We start from the raw sequence: 18,904 nt of genomic DNA on the forward strand, positions 1-18,904 counted from the left end.
AGGAAGAGGAGCCAGGGAGGAGAAAGAATCAGGGATTTAAAAGCTAGAAAGAGGGAGTTCCCACTGGGGCTTAGTGGGTTAAGAACCCAACATAGTGTTCATGAGGTTGCGGGTTCGATCCTTGTCCTTGCTCGGTGGGTTAAGGATCTGGTGTTACCACAAGCTGCAGTGTGGGTCACAGATGCAGTTTGGATCTTGTGTTGCTGTGGCTCTGATGTAGGCCAGCAGCTGTAGCTCCAATTCGACCCCCAGCCTGGGAACTTCCATATGCTATGGGTGCAGCCATAAAAAGAAAAAAGAAAGGAAAAAAAAGCTGGAAAGAAGAATTCGCTGGTGGCGTAGCAGTTAAGGATCCAGCATTGTCAGTGCTGTGGCCCAGGTCACTGCTGTGAAGCAGGGGTTGGATCCCTGGCACAGGAACTTCTGCGTGCCATGGTTGCATCCAGAAAAAAAAAGGGGTTTTTTTGTTGTTGTTTTTTTTGGGATTTTTTTTGCTTTTTTAGGGCTGCACCCCTGGCACGTGGAGGTTCCCTGGCAAGGTGTTGAATTGGAGCTGCAGCCGCCGGCCTACACTACAGCCACAGCAATGCGGCATCCAAGCCTCATCTGCAACCTACACTGCAGCGCACAGCAACGCCAGATCCTTAACCCACTGAGTGAGGCCAGGGATGCAACCCACATCCTCATGGATACTAGTTGGGTTCATTAACCGCTGAGCCACGAAGGGAACTCACAGAAAATTTTTCTTTTTCTTTTTTTTTTTTTTGTCTTTTTGCTATTTCTTGGGCCACTCGGCGGCATATGGAGGTTCCCAGGCTAGAGGTTGAATCGGAGCTGCAGTCACCGGCCTACACCAGAGCCACAGCAACGCTGGATCTGAGCCGTGTCTGCAACCTACACCACAGCTCACGGCAACGCCGGATCGTTAACTCACTGAGCAAGGGCAGGGACCGAACCCGCAACCTCATGGTTCCTAGTCGGATTCGTTAACCACTGCGCCATGAGGGGAACTCCAGAAAATTTTTAAATAGATACATAATAGCTAGAAAGAACTCTAGTTGAGCGTGGTAAGTAGATGGCAGGCATACACATGCACCCTCTGTAATCTGGGGCAGGTGTCATGAGTCAATCATAGCACTCATTCTCCAAGAGCCTGGAACCAGCCTTGGGATCCTAAACAGGATATTCCTGACAGCTGCTCGAAGCTCTCTAGTTACAAAGGATTTGGGAGGCATCTTATTTATTTGTTTGTTTATTTATTTATTTATTTGTATGGCTGAACCTGCCGCATAGGGAAGTTCCCGGGCCAGGGATTGCACCCAAGCCACAGCTGCGACCTACACCATAGCTTTGGCAACATCAGATCCTTTAATCCACTGCTCAGGTCCGGGCATTGAACCTGTGCTGCCGCAGAGACCCAAGACACTGCAGTCAGATTCTTAACCCACTGTGCCACAGTGGGAACTCCTGAGAGCCGTCTTAGGTTCCGTCAGAGTTGAAAGTCTTTTCTGAGTTGCTGCATTTCCTCCAGGCTTTCTCTGAAAAGGCCACACAACATGGGCTTGAACCCCTCAAGGGAGTGGCATCCAAAAGTTGGCTGATCTGGAGTTTCCATCGTGGCTCAGCGGGTTAAGAGCCCAACTAGTATCCGTGAGGATGAGAGTTCGATCCTTGGCCCCTCTTGGTGGGTTAAGGATCCGGCGTTGCCATGAGCTCTGGTGTCGGTCACAGATGCGACTCGGATCCCTTGTTGCCGTGGCTGTGGTGTAGGTTGGCAGCTGCAGCTCTGATTCGCCCCCTAGCCTGGGAGCTTCCATATGCTCAGGGTGCAGCCCTAAACAGACAAACAAAAACAAAAGTTGGCTGATTCCTCTGTGGGAAAGAGAATCTACTGAAAGCGTAGAGACAGAAACGTTTAGTGACTTAGAAAAGCGGAGCGCGTGTCCAACAGACGGAGAAGGAGGAGAAAAGTGATGGAACTGTTGGTTAAGGTGATTGAGAAGCCTTAGACGAGATACTGCTGGGAGAGAAGACATTTGGGAATGTGCAGGAAATGGTCTGGTGCATGCTTCTGCGTGCCCAGGTGAACTTCGTTCCCGTAAGTCACAAGGCAAAGCCACCCTGTACTTCAGTGACCTAATTGGGAGGTTTGGTCTTTGCCCAAGGCATTGGGAGTGTTTCAGCAGAGGATGCCCGGTAACCACCACGGTGTGGAATGAGACAGAAGCACATAAGTGTTCCTGTGCCACGGACCTCCATTGCTGTTGTCACTGCTTTGTGTTTAATCATCTGGGTGTGTGTGTGTGTGTGTGTGTGTGTGTGTGTGTGTGTGTGTGGACCCGTCCCCATCCCACAGAGACAGCAGGAGCACAGGCTGTCTCCTGCATGCTTGGAACTCTTGCACCCAGCGTGGTACCCAGCAGCGGGGGAGGGGCTGAGGGCCGCGTGCCCGAGTCCCTCATCGCCGCGGAGCAAGGTCACTCCTCTCCCTGTGGTTCAGTGGATGTGGCTCAGGATTCTGGCTGGAAATTTGAACAGGAACGCTTTGGGGCAGACCAGTTGTGCAGAAAGTTAACTGGGACATGAACGCCTGTCATTTTTATCCCTGAAAGACCCGATAGAGCCCGATCTGAGGGAGCTTTTGTCCAGGCATGGGAGCTTCACAGATTAAAAAAAGCATGAGCCTGTTCAGAAGCTCCTGATTGACGGTGGTCGCATTCTACCTGTGAATTACCAAGTTCTCCTCGTGGCCTCACTGCGACTTATGAAATTCCGTTTTGCCCTGTCTGTTCACCAGGGTAGTTTTGCCGAAAAATAGATGAATATGGAGCACTGTTGCGAAAGCATCCCTGTGGAAAAGACTGTAATTCATAGAATCAGAGCATAAAAGCCCATATGGATCAAGAAGCTGGACCTTTAAAAAGTCAGCTCGCGAGGTCATGGCTCCGCAGTAACTGTGGGTATAAATTGCACATCAGCCATGGGAAGATGTATTTGAAAGGCAGATCTAATGTTTAAAATGAAAATCCCACGTGTCCGAGGGCATTGGTGGGGGTGGGCAGAGCCCCCCCCCACTCACCCCCCAACCTCCCCTCTCCACAGCAGGGGGGTTTGTTCTCTGACTCTAGAACCGGAGGTTGGGGTCAAGTTCTGAGGACTCTCCCTCTTTGTCAGTTCACGTCATAACTCTGCAGAGCAGTCAGGCATCAGCGAGGTTCCTGGGAGAGCCTGGGCGCTCACACAGCCCAAGGTGGGCGGGCAGGAGGCTTCCTCCCCGGCTCAGGTCTCAGGGTGCCCCCAGCCTCTGCTCTCCCGCTTTGCGCACCATCTCGCTCAGCCCCGTCCCTCAGCTCCTGGGTCCACTCCAGGGGAAGCCCCTCCACAGCCCACAGTGCACCCTCTTCTCGGGAGCTTTTGACACCTGCAGGGAGAGGCCCAGGCCTTTGAGAAGCTGATGAGGAATTCCCATTGTGACCCAACGGGTGAGAGACATGATGTTGTCTATGGGAGGATGCAGGTTCAATCCCTGGCCTCGCTCAGTGGGTTAGGGACTCGGCATTGCTGCAGCTGCGGGGTGTAGGTCACAGACAGAGCTCGGATCTGGCATGGCTGTGGCATAGGCTACAGCTGCAGCTCCAAGTCGACCCCCAGCCCGGGAACTTCCATGTGCTGCAGGTGCAGCCCTAAAAAGGAAAAGGCCCGGGGGGGGGGGGCGGAAGAGAGAAGCTGGTGGGAGCCGTGGACCGTCGTGTTGGAGAAACGTTGCCTTGCGTGAGGCTGGGCGGCTCATGGGAGGGGCCCTGACCTGCCTTCAGCCGCTGTTCAGAGCACGTTCCCCAGATCGAGGCCCATCCCACCTGCGGGTTGAACTCTTTTAGAATGAATTCATTTTCGCGATGCCAGTTGTGCATAGACCGCGATGCTGTTGTTAGCCGAGCGCAGGAAGAGGTCCCGAAAAGCTGGCTGGCGTGGCCCTTTTTCCAGGGCCGTCCATGTTGGTTCAGGGAAGCGACTTCCAGGACCAGGTTGGGTGTTGACAAAAACGCAGGCATCTCTCCCCACCCGCCCGAGATCACTGGCCGAGAGGCCCTCCCACCTGACCCCACAGTCGAGGAAGCTGCTTCTCTTCTGAGACTGCAGGGGAGGAGGCGAGGATGCTGGACATAGTTGCATTCGCTTCAGGGGTGGCAAGGACCAAGGGGTGGCAGTGCCACAGAGCCTTGGGGGAGGGGCGGAGGTCAGGGGGCAGAGGTCAGGGCCATGAGGGGTGCTTCGGACACAGGATAGAGGATCCAAGAGTGTGGAAGCTGAAGGCTTGTGTGGATGCAGGTGGCGTGGCTGCGTGGGGTGACGGGGGTCATTAATGAAAGCAGCAGGGGTCCAGGTGGGCCTCCAGGCTAGTCGGGTTATTAAGAGCAGGTGCTCGCCCGGGGATCGTGTTGCTGCTAGTCCAGCAACCAGGGATGGGAAACCACGAATCACGCGTGAGATAGGGCAGAAGCCGTCCTGCTCCAGTCTCCTCATCTGCCATCGGTCGCTGGCCCCTGCTCATGGCACCTCCTCTCCATTTTGTTTCGTGGCAGAGTCAGGAGGGCAGATGAGAACGGAGGACAAAGGTCAGTTGGAGGAGGGTGTCCTGTAGCCCCTGTGGCCCTGAGTTCGCACACCTGCTGTAGCCAGTGGAAAATGCAGCGAAAAGCTGGCTTTCCCCCATTTTAAGGGTGAGGAAACGAGCCTTGGTTGGGTTGCACACTCATCCAAACTCCATCATGGCAAGTGAGGCAAAAGATGTGAACAAGAGGGCCCCTTCAGATCCACTGGAATTCCACGCACCCGCACCCCCCAGGCTAAAGACCTGGAGCTGAAGCCTTTCCCGCTGAGACGGGTCTTCTGCCCTGCAAGGGCAGACGCCCTCAGGCCTCCTCCCTCTTTGCTGTGGATTGGCGCACAGGTGCTTAGGAAGACATTAAATTGCACCCTGAGATGAGCAGGATTCACGTAATTTTCATCCCCCTGTAAATATCAGCGGCCGGCAATGGCTTTGCAGCATCACGTCCCCAAGTCGCTTGCCTGCACCCAGCACAGGGACCCTGCGGTCACACTGATTTTCCTTTTTCCTCATCCCCTGAGCATTGATTGAAACCGAGCTAAGCCACGCTGGCTTCAGGAGCCAGAGCTGGAGTGTCTGGAGGTCTGCGGATTCAGATCTCCTCTGCGGGGCGGCAGGTCCTGTGTGCGCTGCGGCCCCGTGCAGGCGCGATTGAACCCAAAGGCACTTTCATGACTGTGGACTTGGCAGAGGGGCCGGGATCTCATGAAAGCTAAACTCTTCATCCCCACCACTCTGTGTTTCAGAACAAGAAGAAAACTTTGAGTTTATCATTGTGTCCCTCACTGGCCAGACGTGGCACTTTGAAGCCACCACATATGAGGAGCGGGACGCGTGGGTCCAGGCCATCGAGAGCCAGATTCTCGCCAGCTTACAGTCGTGCGAGAGCAGCAAGAATAAGGTAAGACCCAGAGCAGCCTCCCCATCCCACCGCCCGTGCCCCTTCCAAAATCAGGAGCCCCTGATCCCAAAAGGGACATGGCCGGAAAGGGGAGAGCGCCCTGTGAGGCGTGTGATGGCCAGACACTGGCTCTTCCTGGGTAGAAAGCTGAATAATTGAAAAGATTTCCAAAACCATGTGTCAATATGTATCCTGCGCCACGAATCAGTATCCTAGCCTAACCATGTTCAGAGGGCAGGGGAGCCCATTTTAGATATCTTTTTATTTTTCATCATAGTTGATTTACAATGTTCAGTTTCTGCTGTACTGCGAAGTGACCCTGTTGTATACATATATACATGTTCTCTTTCTCATATTAGCTTCTATCACGTTCTCCCGTAAGAGATTGGATAGAGTCCCCGGTGCTGTACAGCAGGACCTCATTGCTTATGCATTCTAAACGGAAGAGTTTGCATCTACTCACCCCAAACCCCCCGTCCATCCCACTCCCTCCCCCTCCCCCTCCCCCTCCTCCTCCCCCTCGGCAACCACGAGTCTGCGGCACAGCCTGTCTCTGCTCCTCTCAAACGTGAAGCATCCCGTCATTGTACATGATGGACTCTTGTGGACGCTTGTGGCTTGTATGGCCATGTTGCTTTTTGTTGTGGGCAGAACACACTCAGGACGACAGGTGCAGACTTTAAAAGAGGCACAGTTCCGCTCTCATAAGCGCCCACATTCAAATCCATGTCAAGTTAGGAAACGGACTCTTGGTACGGGCAGCAATGAAAAAAGCTGCCGTATGTGAGCTGCAGGGGGGTTTAGGGAAGATAAAACATCCGTCTTCTAAACTGTTTTGGTAAGGCCTATTGTGTGCTTTATTCAGTTAAATTCATTTGTATTTGTTTAGCCAAGAAAAAAAGACTTTGACCTGCATTTTCTAAATTACTGCCCAGTGATATTCCTTCTACGAAAATCATTTTTCTCATATCCCTTTTCCTATCAGATTCCTTCAAAATCTTTTTTTTTTTTTTTTTTGTCACCCACAGCTTATGGCGGTTCCCAGGCTAGGGGTCTAATCAGAGCGGTAGCCGCCAGCCTACACCAGAGCCACAGCAACGCAGGATCCAAGCCGCATCTGCGACCTACACCACACCTCAAGGCAACGCGGGGTCCTTAACCCCCTGAGCAAGGCCAGGGATCGAACCCGCATCCTCATGGATACTAGTCGGGTTCATTAACCACTGAGCCATGACGGGAACGCCTCCAAATCGTTATTTTAATGCTCGGATTTTTTTTTAACTCCTTCTCTGAGACCCTTTCAAGTCTTGGAGAGCGTTTTGATTTTTCCGACGATGAACAACGGGGAAACCGAGAGGAAAGGACATTGCCTCCCGACCTGCAGTTTCATTTATCACCATTTAAAGAAATGTGTGCTGATGGCTTATGTCGGCGTTGTCCTGAAGAAGGGGGAGTCTGTCTTTCAGAAAGATGGAGTGTCTGATTTTATTACCCTCTTGAGCCAGGGTAAACCAGACCATGGCCATTATTATAATGTAATTTGCTTCTCTTTTGAAAAGATGCTTTATACCCACAGCGGGGAGAATCGGGGCCTTGCGCTTCTGAGCGCCTTGGCTTTACTGAGTCACAACTGCAGAGGTGGCTTCTGAGGCAAACTCAGGGTGCTTCCGGGCCGGCTGTCGGTGGGCCCGAGTTCTCGTGTCACCCACGAAACTCGGGCCCTTGGTTTCACGACAGATGGGGGGGAGGGCCGCGTGGCTGAACAGACGCATCCCCGAGGGATGCCCGAAATCCCGTATCTCAGCTGGACTCTGCATTCCTGTCTCGGGGTGGGATTCAGGAAGGCGTGGGACGGCGTTGGCCACGTCTGCTCCACGCCCTTGCCGGACGCCTCCCAGCTCACCTCTGAAACAGCATCACCTCTGAGCCCAAGGCAGACACCAGCCTTAAAATGCCGCCCCCATTCTCTCGCTGGGCACATGCCCTCTCAGCCTGGGTTCCCCGGGAGAACGTGCACCCGTTCGCCTTGGGCGCTTGCTAAACAGGTGTGAAAGTGTACAGCGCAGAGACAATATCCACAAGGAAGAGCTGGTGGGGGGAGTACAGCCCGTGGATAAGTCAGGGTTGGCAGCAACTCTAGACAAGCATATCCATGCGTGTGCTGTAGAGATTATAGGGGTGACAGAGGCTACCAGCACACCCCTGTGTGTGTCCATAGACACACACGCTGCAGATGCCAATACACATAGACACACCTTGAATGCTTAGGCATCTAACCAACGGAATAAAACCCCAGTGATGCATGATGCTAATCAGACAGTAGCATTTAATAAATTATAGTTGATGATTAAGTAGTAAGCTATCAATTGTTTCACATCAGACAATTTGCCATAAGATGGTTCAATTGATGAATAATTGTGGCACAAAAAATCAAGTTTATTCTCAGTGTCCTCTGGAATTTATTTGGCTTTAACCATTTCACACACAAGCCTCAAAACCGTGTGTGTCCTTTTGCTTTTGACATCTCCATTTTGAAGAATTCATCCTTAGTAAACGGCAAAGACTCAGCCACAAGCCTACCCTTCAGAGCACTGTTGAGAGTAGAGAAAAATTGGGAGCAACCTAGATATCCATCAAAAAACACCTTCATAAATGAGTCATCCTACGTGGAATATTATGCAGCCATTTAAAAGGATGGTTCTAGAGACTGTGATGGCATTGAGAGACGACAGCACGTCTAAAAGGCAAAAAGGGGTGTTCCTTGGTGCTGCAGCAAGTTAAGGATCCGGCGTTGTCACTGCAGTGGCTCACGTCACTGCTGTGGCACAGGTTCGATCCCTGGCCCAGAAACTTCCACATGCCGAGGACACAACCAAAAATTAAATTAAATTAAATTAAAAATTAAAAGCTACAGGGTAGATTGTAAGGCAGTGTGTATTGTGCTGGCTGTTTCTAAGTACATCTGTGTGTAGATGTGCTTTTTAAAAAGGCTAGAAGAATAGAAATCAAAGTGCTGATAAAACTTAACTGAGTGTTTATAATTTTTCATGTTGTTCTTTTCCTCTGTTATTTTTTTTTCAAACTCACTTAGAGATGCTTAAGTACACACTTGAAACACCCTCCGAGTCCTCCCTGCCTCCACATGGCATTGTGGCCTTGTTGCTATAACAACACCAGCAGAGTCTGGGATGAGAAGTGACTCTCCAGGGCATGAAGTGGGGGTGGGCAGTGTCTCAGGGCGCCAAGTCCCCCATCTGACATATCTTAACCTGGGATTCGGAGTTCCCATCATGGCGCAGTGGAAACGAATCCACCTAGGAACCTTGAGGTTGCTGGTTCGATCCCTGGCCTTGCTCAGTGGGTTAAGGATTGGAGTGGCTGTGGCGTAGGCCAGCACCTGCAGCTCTGATGCAACCCTTAGCCTGGGAACCTCCATCTACCGCAGCTGCGGCCCTGAAAAGAAAAACGAAAACAAAACCATGGCCTTGTCCCGCATCAGCTGGGCCTTGGTCCAGACACCCAAGGAGGAGGGCCTTCGTGAAGTTGCCCTGCTCTGTATTTGCTCGTCACCCTTTGATGCTCATGGGTGTTGGGGTCTCTCTAGGGTCTCATATCTTGCATTTGTGTGTCTTCCCATATGTCCAGTCCCGACTGACCAGCCAGAGCGAGGCCATGGCCTTGCAGTCGATACGGAACATCCGCGGGAATTCCCACTGTGTGGACTGCGAGACCCAGAGTAAGTGTGCCCGGGGAAGGGGGACTTGGCCCGGGCAGAGGGAGGTGGGCTGGGCTGGCCGAGCCCGCCTGGCAGCGAACCCACATCTGTCATTTGGCGTGTGATTTCATGGCTTTAAAGGAATTGGAGTATTTTTGCTTGGACGTTTTTTTAACCCAGGGCCCTTCACCGCCTCTCTGATGGCACCGTCAGTCTTCCGTGTGCCTCAGGTCCCCAGGAGCCTTGGTCACACCCCGGGGGCCCAGATTCTGAGCCGCATCCAGAGATCCACCTCTGGCTTAGTCTGTGATCATGTGTGTTTGCTTTTTCCATAAAAACAGAGTACCGGGGAGTTCCCGTAATGGCGCAGTGGTTAACGAATCCGACTAGGAACCCTGAGGTTGCGGGTTCGGTCCCTGCCCTTGCTCAGTGGGTTGACGATCCGGCGTTGCCGTGAGCTGTGGTGTAGGTTGCAGACTCGGCTCGGATCCCGAGTTGCTGTGGCTCTGGCGTAGGCCGGTGGCTACGGCTCCGATTCAACCCCTAGCCTGGGAACCTCCATATGCCGCGGGAGCGGCCCAAGAAATAGCAACAACAATAACAACAACAACAAAAGACAAAAACAAAACAAAACAAACAAACCAAAAAAACAGAGTACCGCTGGTGAAGTCCAGCCCAGAGATGTCGAGAAGCATAGATTCTAGATTTTGCTCTCAGATGGTATCTTTTTCTTTTACCTTCAATTCACGACACACGAAGGCCTTTGATGGGACGGGCAGACTTCCTAATTATGCCTCGTGCCTCGGAGCAGCCCAGCTTCGCTCCACGCTTTCTGTCGTCCAGGGCGTAATGCCGTGTTCCCCTTGAGAAACTCCTACAGTCATATTCTCGAGCATAAGGACTTTTTAACAACATTTCATTGGAGTATAGTTGTCTTTCTTACAGCGTCGCGCTAGTTTCAGGTGTACAGCAAAGTGAATCATTACGTTTCTGCCTATACATATAGCTGTTCTTTTTCAGATGCTTCTCCCGTGTAGGTTATTACAGAATATTGACTCTCTAGGTCTCTACGCAATACAGGACGTCCTTGTTAGTTACCTATTTGGTGTACGGTGGTGTGTATATATGAACCCCAAGCTCCTCATTCCTCCCTTCCCCCAACTTTTCCCCCTCTGGTAACCCTAGGATTGGTTTGGTTTCAAAATCTGCGAGTCTGTTTCTGTTTTGCAAATAAGTTCTTTCGTATCGTTGCTTATGAGATTCCGCAGGTTAAGTGATATCCTAGGATGTTTGTCTTTCTCTGACTTGTACTTCGTACGATCATCTCAAGTTGCATCCATGTAGCTGCAGTTCATTCTTTTTTATGGCTGAGTCGTATTCCATTGTATGGATGGATCTCGTCTGCTTTACCCATTCCTCTGTGGATGGACACTTAGGTTCTTTCCCCGTCTTGGCTTTTCTAAACTTTTTGTAAACAGTGCTGAGTGAACACGGGGTGAAGGGCTTAGTTTTGATTCTTCACCTCTCAGCCCTGGCACAGTGCTGGGCACATTCAGTGAAGTCTTTCACTCATGTTTTTTGGTTGTGTCGAGGTGTGTCTTGAGGAGACGCAAGTCCAGTTGAAACCAGATAAAAGGTTCTGGCACCAGGCGCAGGGGGTCCTAGAGCCCCCAGCCCCGTGGGCGAGGCCTGGACTTAGTGGCCACAAGGCCCAGGGCCGTGGAGAAGGACCCTTGGGGACACACGGTGGCTCAAAGCAGACATCGTGCAGGCAGCAGGCAGGATGGGAGCAGGTGCGGGGTCCTTGTGGGGCAGGAGAGCGGCAGCAGGTGCAGCCGAGTGCCTCTGATTTGTTCAGGAAAAGAAGAGCAGGTGCTGCTCAGGTAGGAAGCTGGCCAGGTAGGAGTTTGATGACCGAAGCAGGAAGAACTTAGGTTTGTCACAGATAAAAGGGAAGGGAAGAGCCACCTGGGAGGGACCACGCGTTGAGTGGGCAGGAAGGGGAGAGATGGCGAGGCCGGGTCTGTGGCCTCCAGGCCAGAGGCAAGGTCTCCTTTTCAGGTACCTTGACAGACTGCTTAAAAGCATCTACTTTTGTTGCGTTTTTAAATTTTACTCTCAAAATGCGTCCTGAAAGGAAGTTAGAGGAGAGAAGCCGTCATTGGAAGTGTGTTTTTGTCAAAAAGTTTTTAAAACACGGGACCCGAGAAACATCAGAACCTCCGTGAGGAGAAAGGACTGCAGTTGTTGCACCGTCAGCTAGAGGTTCCTTTAAAGGGGAGACTCCGTGCCCCACCAGCTGCGCCGCGTGTGCCCAGGTGTAACGTCAAGAGAAGTTTCTGAGCGCGGGGTCGGGCCTCCCCGCTGTGTTTTCTCAGCGGTCAAGGGGACGTCAAGGGGCTGAGGCCAGGGGTGTGGGACTGACACACTGGCAAAGGCGTTTTGTGTTGTTGTTGTTTGGTTGTTGGGGTGTTTCCTCTTCCCAACCACATCATCTCTGAAGTCACAGACCCTTCTTGTGGGTCCCCACACAGTCTCAATCACCACCTTCCCCCCTTTGTATTAAATATGAAATAAATGACGGGCTGATTGCTGCTGAGGTAGCATCAGGCCACTCCTGGTCATTTGCCATTTATAGAATGCTTCCAAATAAATATGATGTCAGCCACTTGGCTTTTTGTTGACTCTTCAGTGTCCCTGGAGGAGCTCTTGATTATTCCTGGATGGTGAGCGCCTTATTTGCTTCAGTCGGTGGCGAGAGCCCTTGCCTGTCAAGGTCAGCCTCATCTTTGCGCATCAGCTGGTGATTCTAGCATGAAGCCAGCCCTGGGCCTGAGTCCTCAGTCTTCTCAGGATGTCAGCCCGTTCCACACAGGGAGGGATCTGGCCCAGGGGTCCCCCTGCTGTTCTCTGAACTCAGTTCCGTGGCCGTGGTGCAGTGTCACAGCCAGAACCCATCATGATTGATTTCGCCAACCGGGGTTGATTATGCTAGGATGTCACCTAACCAAGGGACCATGGCTGCCATCTTGCCAGCAGCGAAGGATGGAGGCATGGGAGTTGCTTTGGTGGTTACCCTTGAGTAAGATCCCTGAAAGCCACGTCTTTCCCTTGTAGTGTGCCTTTGTCCACCTCTGAAATTTGCGAACATGCCCATCATGTCACAACCAACGTTGACGTGCCCGTGGTTGCAGAGGTGGCTCTGAGGGACACTGCAGTGTGGGAGTGAGCCAGCTGCCCCTCAGCACGCCTCCTTTCCCCCCGCTATCAGCAGACATCCACCATAGACGCCAAGTCCTGCCTGACTTTTTTTCCCGTGGGTGTCTGCCCTTTCCGGGGGAAATGCTGCTGTTGACGTTATCAGAAGGCGCATCTTTCCATCCAAAGCAGTGCTTCCATTTGTTTATTGTGTAGAAAACTCCAAAGCTTCGGCTAAAGCCCGATATTCAAAAGTGGCCACCAACGTATCAGGTCTTTGGGGATGCCTAAACCAGCTCCAAGGGCCGGCCAGGGAGCGGTTTCGAGCCCTGTTCTCCCGGGGAAGACTGCTGGGTGGGAAGTCTGACGGGCTCTCCTGTTCCCGAGGGCTAAGGGCGCTGGGATGAGGGGCGAAGGTCCGGTTGCACATGGCGCCTGTTCCTCTTCCCGCAGATCCCAACTGGGCCAGTTTGAACTTGGGAGCCCTCATGTGCATCGAGTGCTCAGGGATCCACCGGAATCTTGGCACCCACCTCTCTCGAGTCCGATCTCTGGACCTCGACGACTGGCCCATCGAGCTCATCAAGGTGATGTCGTCCATCGGGAACGAGCTGGCCAACAGTGTCTGGGAGGAGGGCAGCCAGGGGCGGCCCAAGCCCTCGCTGGACTCCACGAGGTAGGGACATGGGAACGCGGGAGGGAGGCGTCCGCAAACGCTTCAGCCGCCCGAAGTGACCCTGGGTGACAGCCACCCACAGGCGCGCTGATTAACCCAACACGGCAACGTCTGTCTTTGAAACTGGTCTTCAGCAGATGTGGACGATTCAGACGCCTTAATTTTTTATGTTTGTTTTTTCACTTTGGGGATTCCTCTCCCGCTCTTAGAAGTGTGTTAAGCTGCTAACCTTATGAATATATCACTTTAATTAATACATTTCTAATCGGCATAAGCTGTGCTGTTAACACTCATTATGAATTTTTGATTCTTTAATTTTGCTCTTCTTACGGCTTTCACAAGCCTCTACTCAATTGGTTCCCCTTCCGCACCCCACCCCCACTAAGTGAGCTTCTCGTAACCACGTATGTTTTATTTTCTGAACTGTATTTCTAACCGTGCAATCAGCCAAGTACGGCAGAACGGATGGTGGCTCCTCATTAATGTTCACTGTTACCCCGCGTAAAAAACCACATTTATTTTGAGGCCGTTTCATTTCTCGTATTTCATTTACAGCAATTAGGAGCCGTCTTTGAGTACACATGCATATTTAATGTGCCTAAGAGGTGATAAAATGGCACGAGTTCTGAGAGAGCCTCCATCGCAGAGGCCGACTGGACCGTCCCGTCTCCGTGGCATCCTGGGGGGCGCGGGGGCTGCACCCGCACATCTGAAGCAGGGGTGGAGGGTGGGCTTGGCGTCTCAGGTGTGCGCAGAGGTGAAGTGGGAGGAGAGGTCTGCCGTCGCCAGCGCTGGTCTGTTGGGCTGACGATCAGACAGCACCAGTATCCCCGGCATCCGTCGATGGTGGGGCCGTGGGCGAGGGGTGAGGCATCGATCCTACCGCGAAGCAGTTTTCACGTGGGAGATCCATGGGCTCTATCTCGACACGGAAAAATGAATTTGCGGTGCCCCCTTTGGTTCGCTTTAGGGAATGAAGCTGACGTTACTCCCTGCTCTTCCTCCTGGGCGCCCTGTGGGGAGAAGGCGGCGAGGGGGTGAAAAAGCAGGAGGGGTCGGTGTAAAATCCTCACAGGTGGGCAGTGCGCACTCCGTCCACGCAAGTTCTTTCGTGAAATGCACCTGCGGGCAGCTCTCTTGTAAACGGAGGAAATGATGCACGTTTCAAATTTTTCCACTTGGATTTAACCCTGATGTGGCCATCCGCTGGGTCATCAGCAAGGCACATTCCGAAAAGAGTGATTTCGTGTTTTCACGTGTTTTTTAATGTTTTAATATGCTTTTTCATACATCACGTTTCCTTGTTTAGGTCTGAAAAGGAAAAGTGATGGGCAAGTGGGTTGAGTTTGGTGGCTGGGTGCGGGAGACATGGAGATAGGCTGGCAGAAGATTAACTTCATTTTACTGTTTGCATATAAAAGGGGCATATATACTATTTTTTAACATTGTGAATTAGAAAAGTTTGTTTTTCCGTCTCTCATACTTAGAACCCGTTTGGAATCCTTAGAAACAAAGACGCGGGTTGATTTTTTAATGGGTGAATGTTTTACCTTAATTTCATCTCATTCGGAAGTGAAGACCCCGTGTATAAAGGGGTTTCATCACCCTCACGTGTGTGTGTGTATGTGTGTGTGTGTCTGTGTGTGTGTATGTGCGTGTGTGTCTGTGTGTGAATGAAACCCCAAGGAGGGCACTTCCCCATCCCCGGGGTGTTATTCGCATCATAGTTTTACGTGTTGGGGACACTCGGGTTTCCTTCTCACAGGTGGAGGCAGGGCCGTGAAACCCCATGGCCAGGGTGACGTGGTTACGTGGCTTTTCCAGAGGCGACTTCGGGATGTCTAAATCCCGTCCATCTCGAACCAGATGCCCGTGTTTGAGAATTCAGTGTCTCTTTGTGCCTTTGGTAGCTCTCCCAGGAGTTTTGTTTTTCACGAATTCAGCGAACATTCATTGAGTGACCTCCCGTGGAAGAGAGGTGATCAGTAGGTGATCCTACGTCTCGGGCGATTGGTGGTGCCCCCAGGGCCACCTGAGGATGCCAGGACCGGGGGCTGAGGGGTTTGCTGTGCTCTGTGGAAGTTCCACTGGAGAAGGTCATCTGAGCCGGAGGTTAAACTGTGGGGTGACTTCCAGGCCCGGGGGCGTGGGGAGTGTGTGTGGGGGAGCAGGGGAGCAGCCCAGACAAAGACGAATGCGGCCATCTCAGGGCCCAGGGGAGCGGGACCCTTGCGTCGTCCTGTGAGGAACAGGCACGGTCAAGGCCACAACAGAGCAAAGGCCTGGGGAGCCAGGGGCAGTGTTCTGACAGCGACTCGGGGTGGGCCCAGGGCGAGCTGTTGGGTCTGGGTGGGTGTTGATGTGTGTTCCGCCTGCTGCACAGAGGGCCAAAGGCAGCATCATAGAAATGGATGGAGACAGGGGCGGAGGCCAGCGGGAGGCTGTGGTCCTGGAGGAACGAAGCAAAGCCTCAGAGACCCTCAGAAACAGCTCTGTGTAACTGCACAGAAAGAATTCAGACACCCCCTGCCACCTCCTGTGTTCCCCCCCTCCCCCGGCAGCTTCCTCCCATAGAAATAAAAAAACTCAAGGTTTGGGCTAGAATTGTGAATTCAATCTACGATTCGAGAAAAGACCTCTCATCTGGACCCGGCTTACCCTAGATGAGGAAAGACACCGCCCCCCCCATTCTGTCCACCCCACCTGGGTCTGTCTGCAGAACCTGGGGGTGCCAGCACAAACAGCTAGAGGGCTCTCTAATGTGGCCCCGAGGTAATGCTAAAAAGAAATATTTTAATAAATTTTTATCTCTATCCGAGGAAAAGCCAAGTGCAATATATCCTGTCTAATTCTTTGAAAAAGGGCCCAGCTGTTTTCCCGAGAAGCCCCGTCCATTCTGTCTTGTTCAGAAGATTCATTCTGACAGTGGAAGATAATTAGAAACGTGCTCTTCCATGGCTCCAACACACACGTGCACACATGCACACCCACACACTACACACGTGTTGTGCACACGCACCATACACACTCAGGAAGTAGAAGGAGGCAGATCCGTCTCCATAGAAACATCCCAAACCACCCCACACTGGCGTCTCCCGGACCTGCGGGTGAGTCAGGGAAACGAATGGGGCCTTGACCGGCCATCTGCCCTCCTGCTCGCGGTCCCCGCGCCCCTGATTAGGGCAGCTTCGGACGGCTGATAATTGGTTCCAGCGATTCTCAGCTGCCCTGAGAACTGCCGTTCAAACTTGAGCAGCATTGAGATCAATCGAAGCTGACGGCGGCAAAGCAGTATCGACTTCCCATTCCTAAACCGGGGAATCATTAGTCAAGAAAAGCATCTTTTAATTACTCCCAGGAAGGAAAAAAAAAAAAATCCTTTTGGATGGATTCTGCAACAACTGCCATTTTTCCCCCCGTGCATTCGATATTAAATTTATTGTCGCGGGAGGGGAAAGGCTGCCCTTCATCCCTCTGTAATGGAGGTTTAATTTGGAGAAAGGAACGGGTAGCGATCGATGCTGTAACAATTAACTACATCTGAGGCGGAATCAGAATTCCGCTCTAATTGCTATTGATACCATTTAAGCACACACTTAAAATATCGATTGTCAGCGGGGCTGAGCTGGGGGAGAGGCAGTAACAGTGGACATCTGGGCGACCCAGGTCTGAGGGGCTTAAGGAGGGGCCGTTGGCTGTCCGCAGGTCAGCCGGCCCGTGAGCTGGTGTGTTGCACCTTGCACACGTCATGGTGCGGCGTTGGACGCGGAGCCTGGAGCAGCCGGGCAGGACTCCGGGTCCAGGATCAGGACACGGCTTGGAGGCAGAGATACGAAAGCGGTCACGTGCGTGTTTGTGGAGTGGGTGAGTGAGAGGGGAGACGGGTCAAGTTGGAATCCTCGAGTCCGCGGGTGGGGGCCCCGCAACCTCAGACTTCGTCTTGTGCTGGTGGGTGACGTTTCCAGCAACCTCAGACTTCGTCTTGTGCTGGTGGGTGACATTTCCAGCACTTGGAGACGCCATCTCGACCCGCCTCGGGCATCCTCACATTGGCCGGCCACGTGGTGGTGGTTTCGGGGCCAGTCTGTATCACTTAAGGCAGGTCCTTCTTCTTGATTCTTATCCCCTCTCCACATAGAAGCTTTTGGGGTTGACTGCAGGGAAAATCATTTCCTACCAGGGCAGCTCAGGAGCCCTCCAGGGGCCGCCTTCTTCCTGGCGGAAGCTGAACTCTGCTGGGCGGTGTGCCATTCTCGCTGCATCTCCCATCTCTGTGTCTCCGAGGCAGGCAAGGCCTTTAGCCTCGGGAGGGTCTGCAGGGACCAGCTGCTCTTTGCATTTCAGGGCAGGTAGCCTGTTTCCAAAGTGGCTCGGGGGACCTGCCTCTTTGGTCTAGGAAAGTGGCGAGCTGAAAGAGCCCCAGAGAGAGCTCTGAGCCCCACCGAAGTCACCCGGCTCCTCCGATCCCGCTCGGAAGGGAACCGAGTTTGCTGACCTAGTCAACCTCTCCCCTCTCTTAGCATCCTTTCTCTGGGATTCGTTACTTGTCAGCGGCCCTACACTCCCCTCTTGTCTTTAACCTCTAAAAAGGTGGCACTTGGGGAGGAAGACGGAGGGCCGGACGTCAGAAACCCGCGTGGGAGAGACGGGCCGGCCGCTCGCTCCCAGGCGGGGCGAGTCAGCCTGGGGAACGAGTTCCCTCTCCTTTTGATTTCCAAACGCCACTTTCATCTTATTTATGCACATGGAGATATTGATAAAGGGGAAATGTATCCAAACTGAAAATAATTGGATCCCCACCGCTCACTCTGCGATATTAAAAGCAGCACCACTTGGCCACGTCTCTGTCTCGTTAGGTTTGATCATAAGATCACAATATAGTAATCTCAGGCTCAAATTTCTGGCATAAAGATGCACTGATCCAAATGTGGCCTCGGGGAACATGTGGACCCGAGCAGCCCCGGGACTGTCTCATCTTATTATTTTTCAACAGTTCTTGGCCCCGCGGAGGTCAGTGTTTTGTCTCTTTTGAATGTTCCTCTATGCTTGACACCTTTTCCTATTTTCTTTCCCTAAAAAAAAAAAAAAAAAAAAAGAGAGAGAGAAGAAAAGAAAAAAAAGAAAGAAAGAAAAGAAAAGAAAAATGGGCGGGGGGGAGAAACGGGGGTGGGGTGGGGGGGAAGGACTTTGCCGTGATGACCAGAACCCATCTGCAGTTGGGTGGCATCTGCTCCCCACATGTCACTTCCCTCATTAACAAGCAATTGAATTAATTAAATGCTACTCAGAACACGCATAACAAGCTACCGGCAGTGTCCAAATTAGCACTGATAGTCAAGGATGATTTCCGTTATTATCCTGCTAAGTGGTGTGCAGACGCTGCTCTCCCGTCTGCCCCTCATCTATTTACATACTCCCGGCTTCTGCCTTTGGAAGTGGAGGTTATCTTACCTGGTTAATTTGCCACGATCACCGAGCATGGCGGATTGATGCCCTGCCCCCGCCGCCGCCACCGACGCCGCCACCGCGCGGCCCCCTCCCCGCCTGCCCTCCCCCAGCCCCAGCCTTTGTATCTCAAGCTCGCTGATAAATTAAAGGCCACCCCTGTGGTCTCTCAAGTGAGTAATAGAGGCAGAAATTTCATTTTGCAACTGGCTGATTTAATGATCCAAAGGGTAATTAATGGCCTGATTATCTTAATGTTAAATATGTCCGGCAGCAATTACTGTGACCTCCCGCTTGTCAAGGTCCGGGCTGTGCTCTTCTTTCAATTAAGTTCTCTGGGGCTTAATGGTATGAATAAAC

General features: G+C 52.3%; 1 protein-coding gene across 8 annotated transcripts in view; it reads left to right on the forward strand.

Annotated features, from left to right (window-relative positions):
- Positions 1-18,904, forward strand: part of AGAP1 (ArfGAP with GTPase domain, ankyrin repeat and PH domain 1) — a 566,173-nt gene that overhangs the window by 484,984 nt on the left and 62,285 nt on the right. For all 8 annotated transcript variants that reach the window (XM_047773835.1, XM_047773837.1, XM_047773836.1 and 5 more), the window contains 3 exons: positions 5,356-5,510; positions 9,156-9,246; positions 12,877-13,099. In XM_047773835.1, coding sequence (XP_047629791.1) covers positions 5,356-5,510; positions 9,156-9,246; positions 12,877-13,099 — 469 coding nt within the window. The remainder of the gene's footprint in view (positions 1-5,355; positions 5,511-9,155; positions 9,247-12,876; positions 13,100-18,904) is intronic.

Source organism: Phacochoerus africanus, chromosome 3, assembly GCF_016906955.1.
Source record: "Phacochoerus africanus isolate WHEZ1 chromosome 3, ROS_Pafr_v1, whole genome shotgun sequence".
Lineage (NCBI taxonomy): Eukaryota > Metazoa > Chordata > Mammalia > Artiodactyla > Suidae > Phacochoerus > Phacochoerus africanus.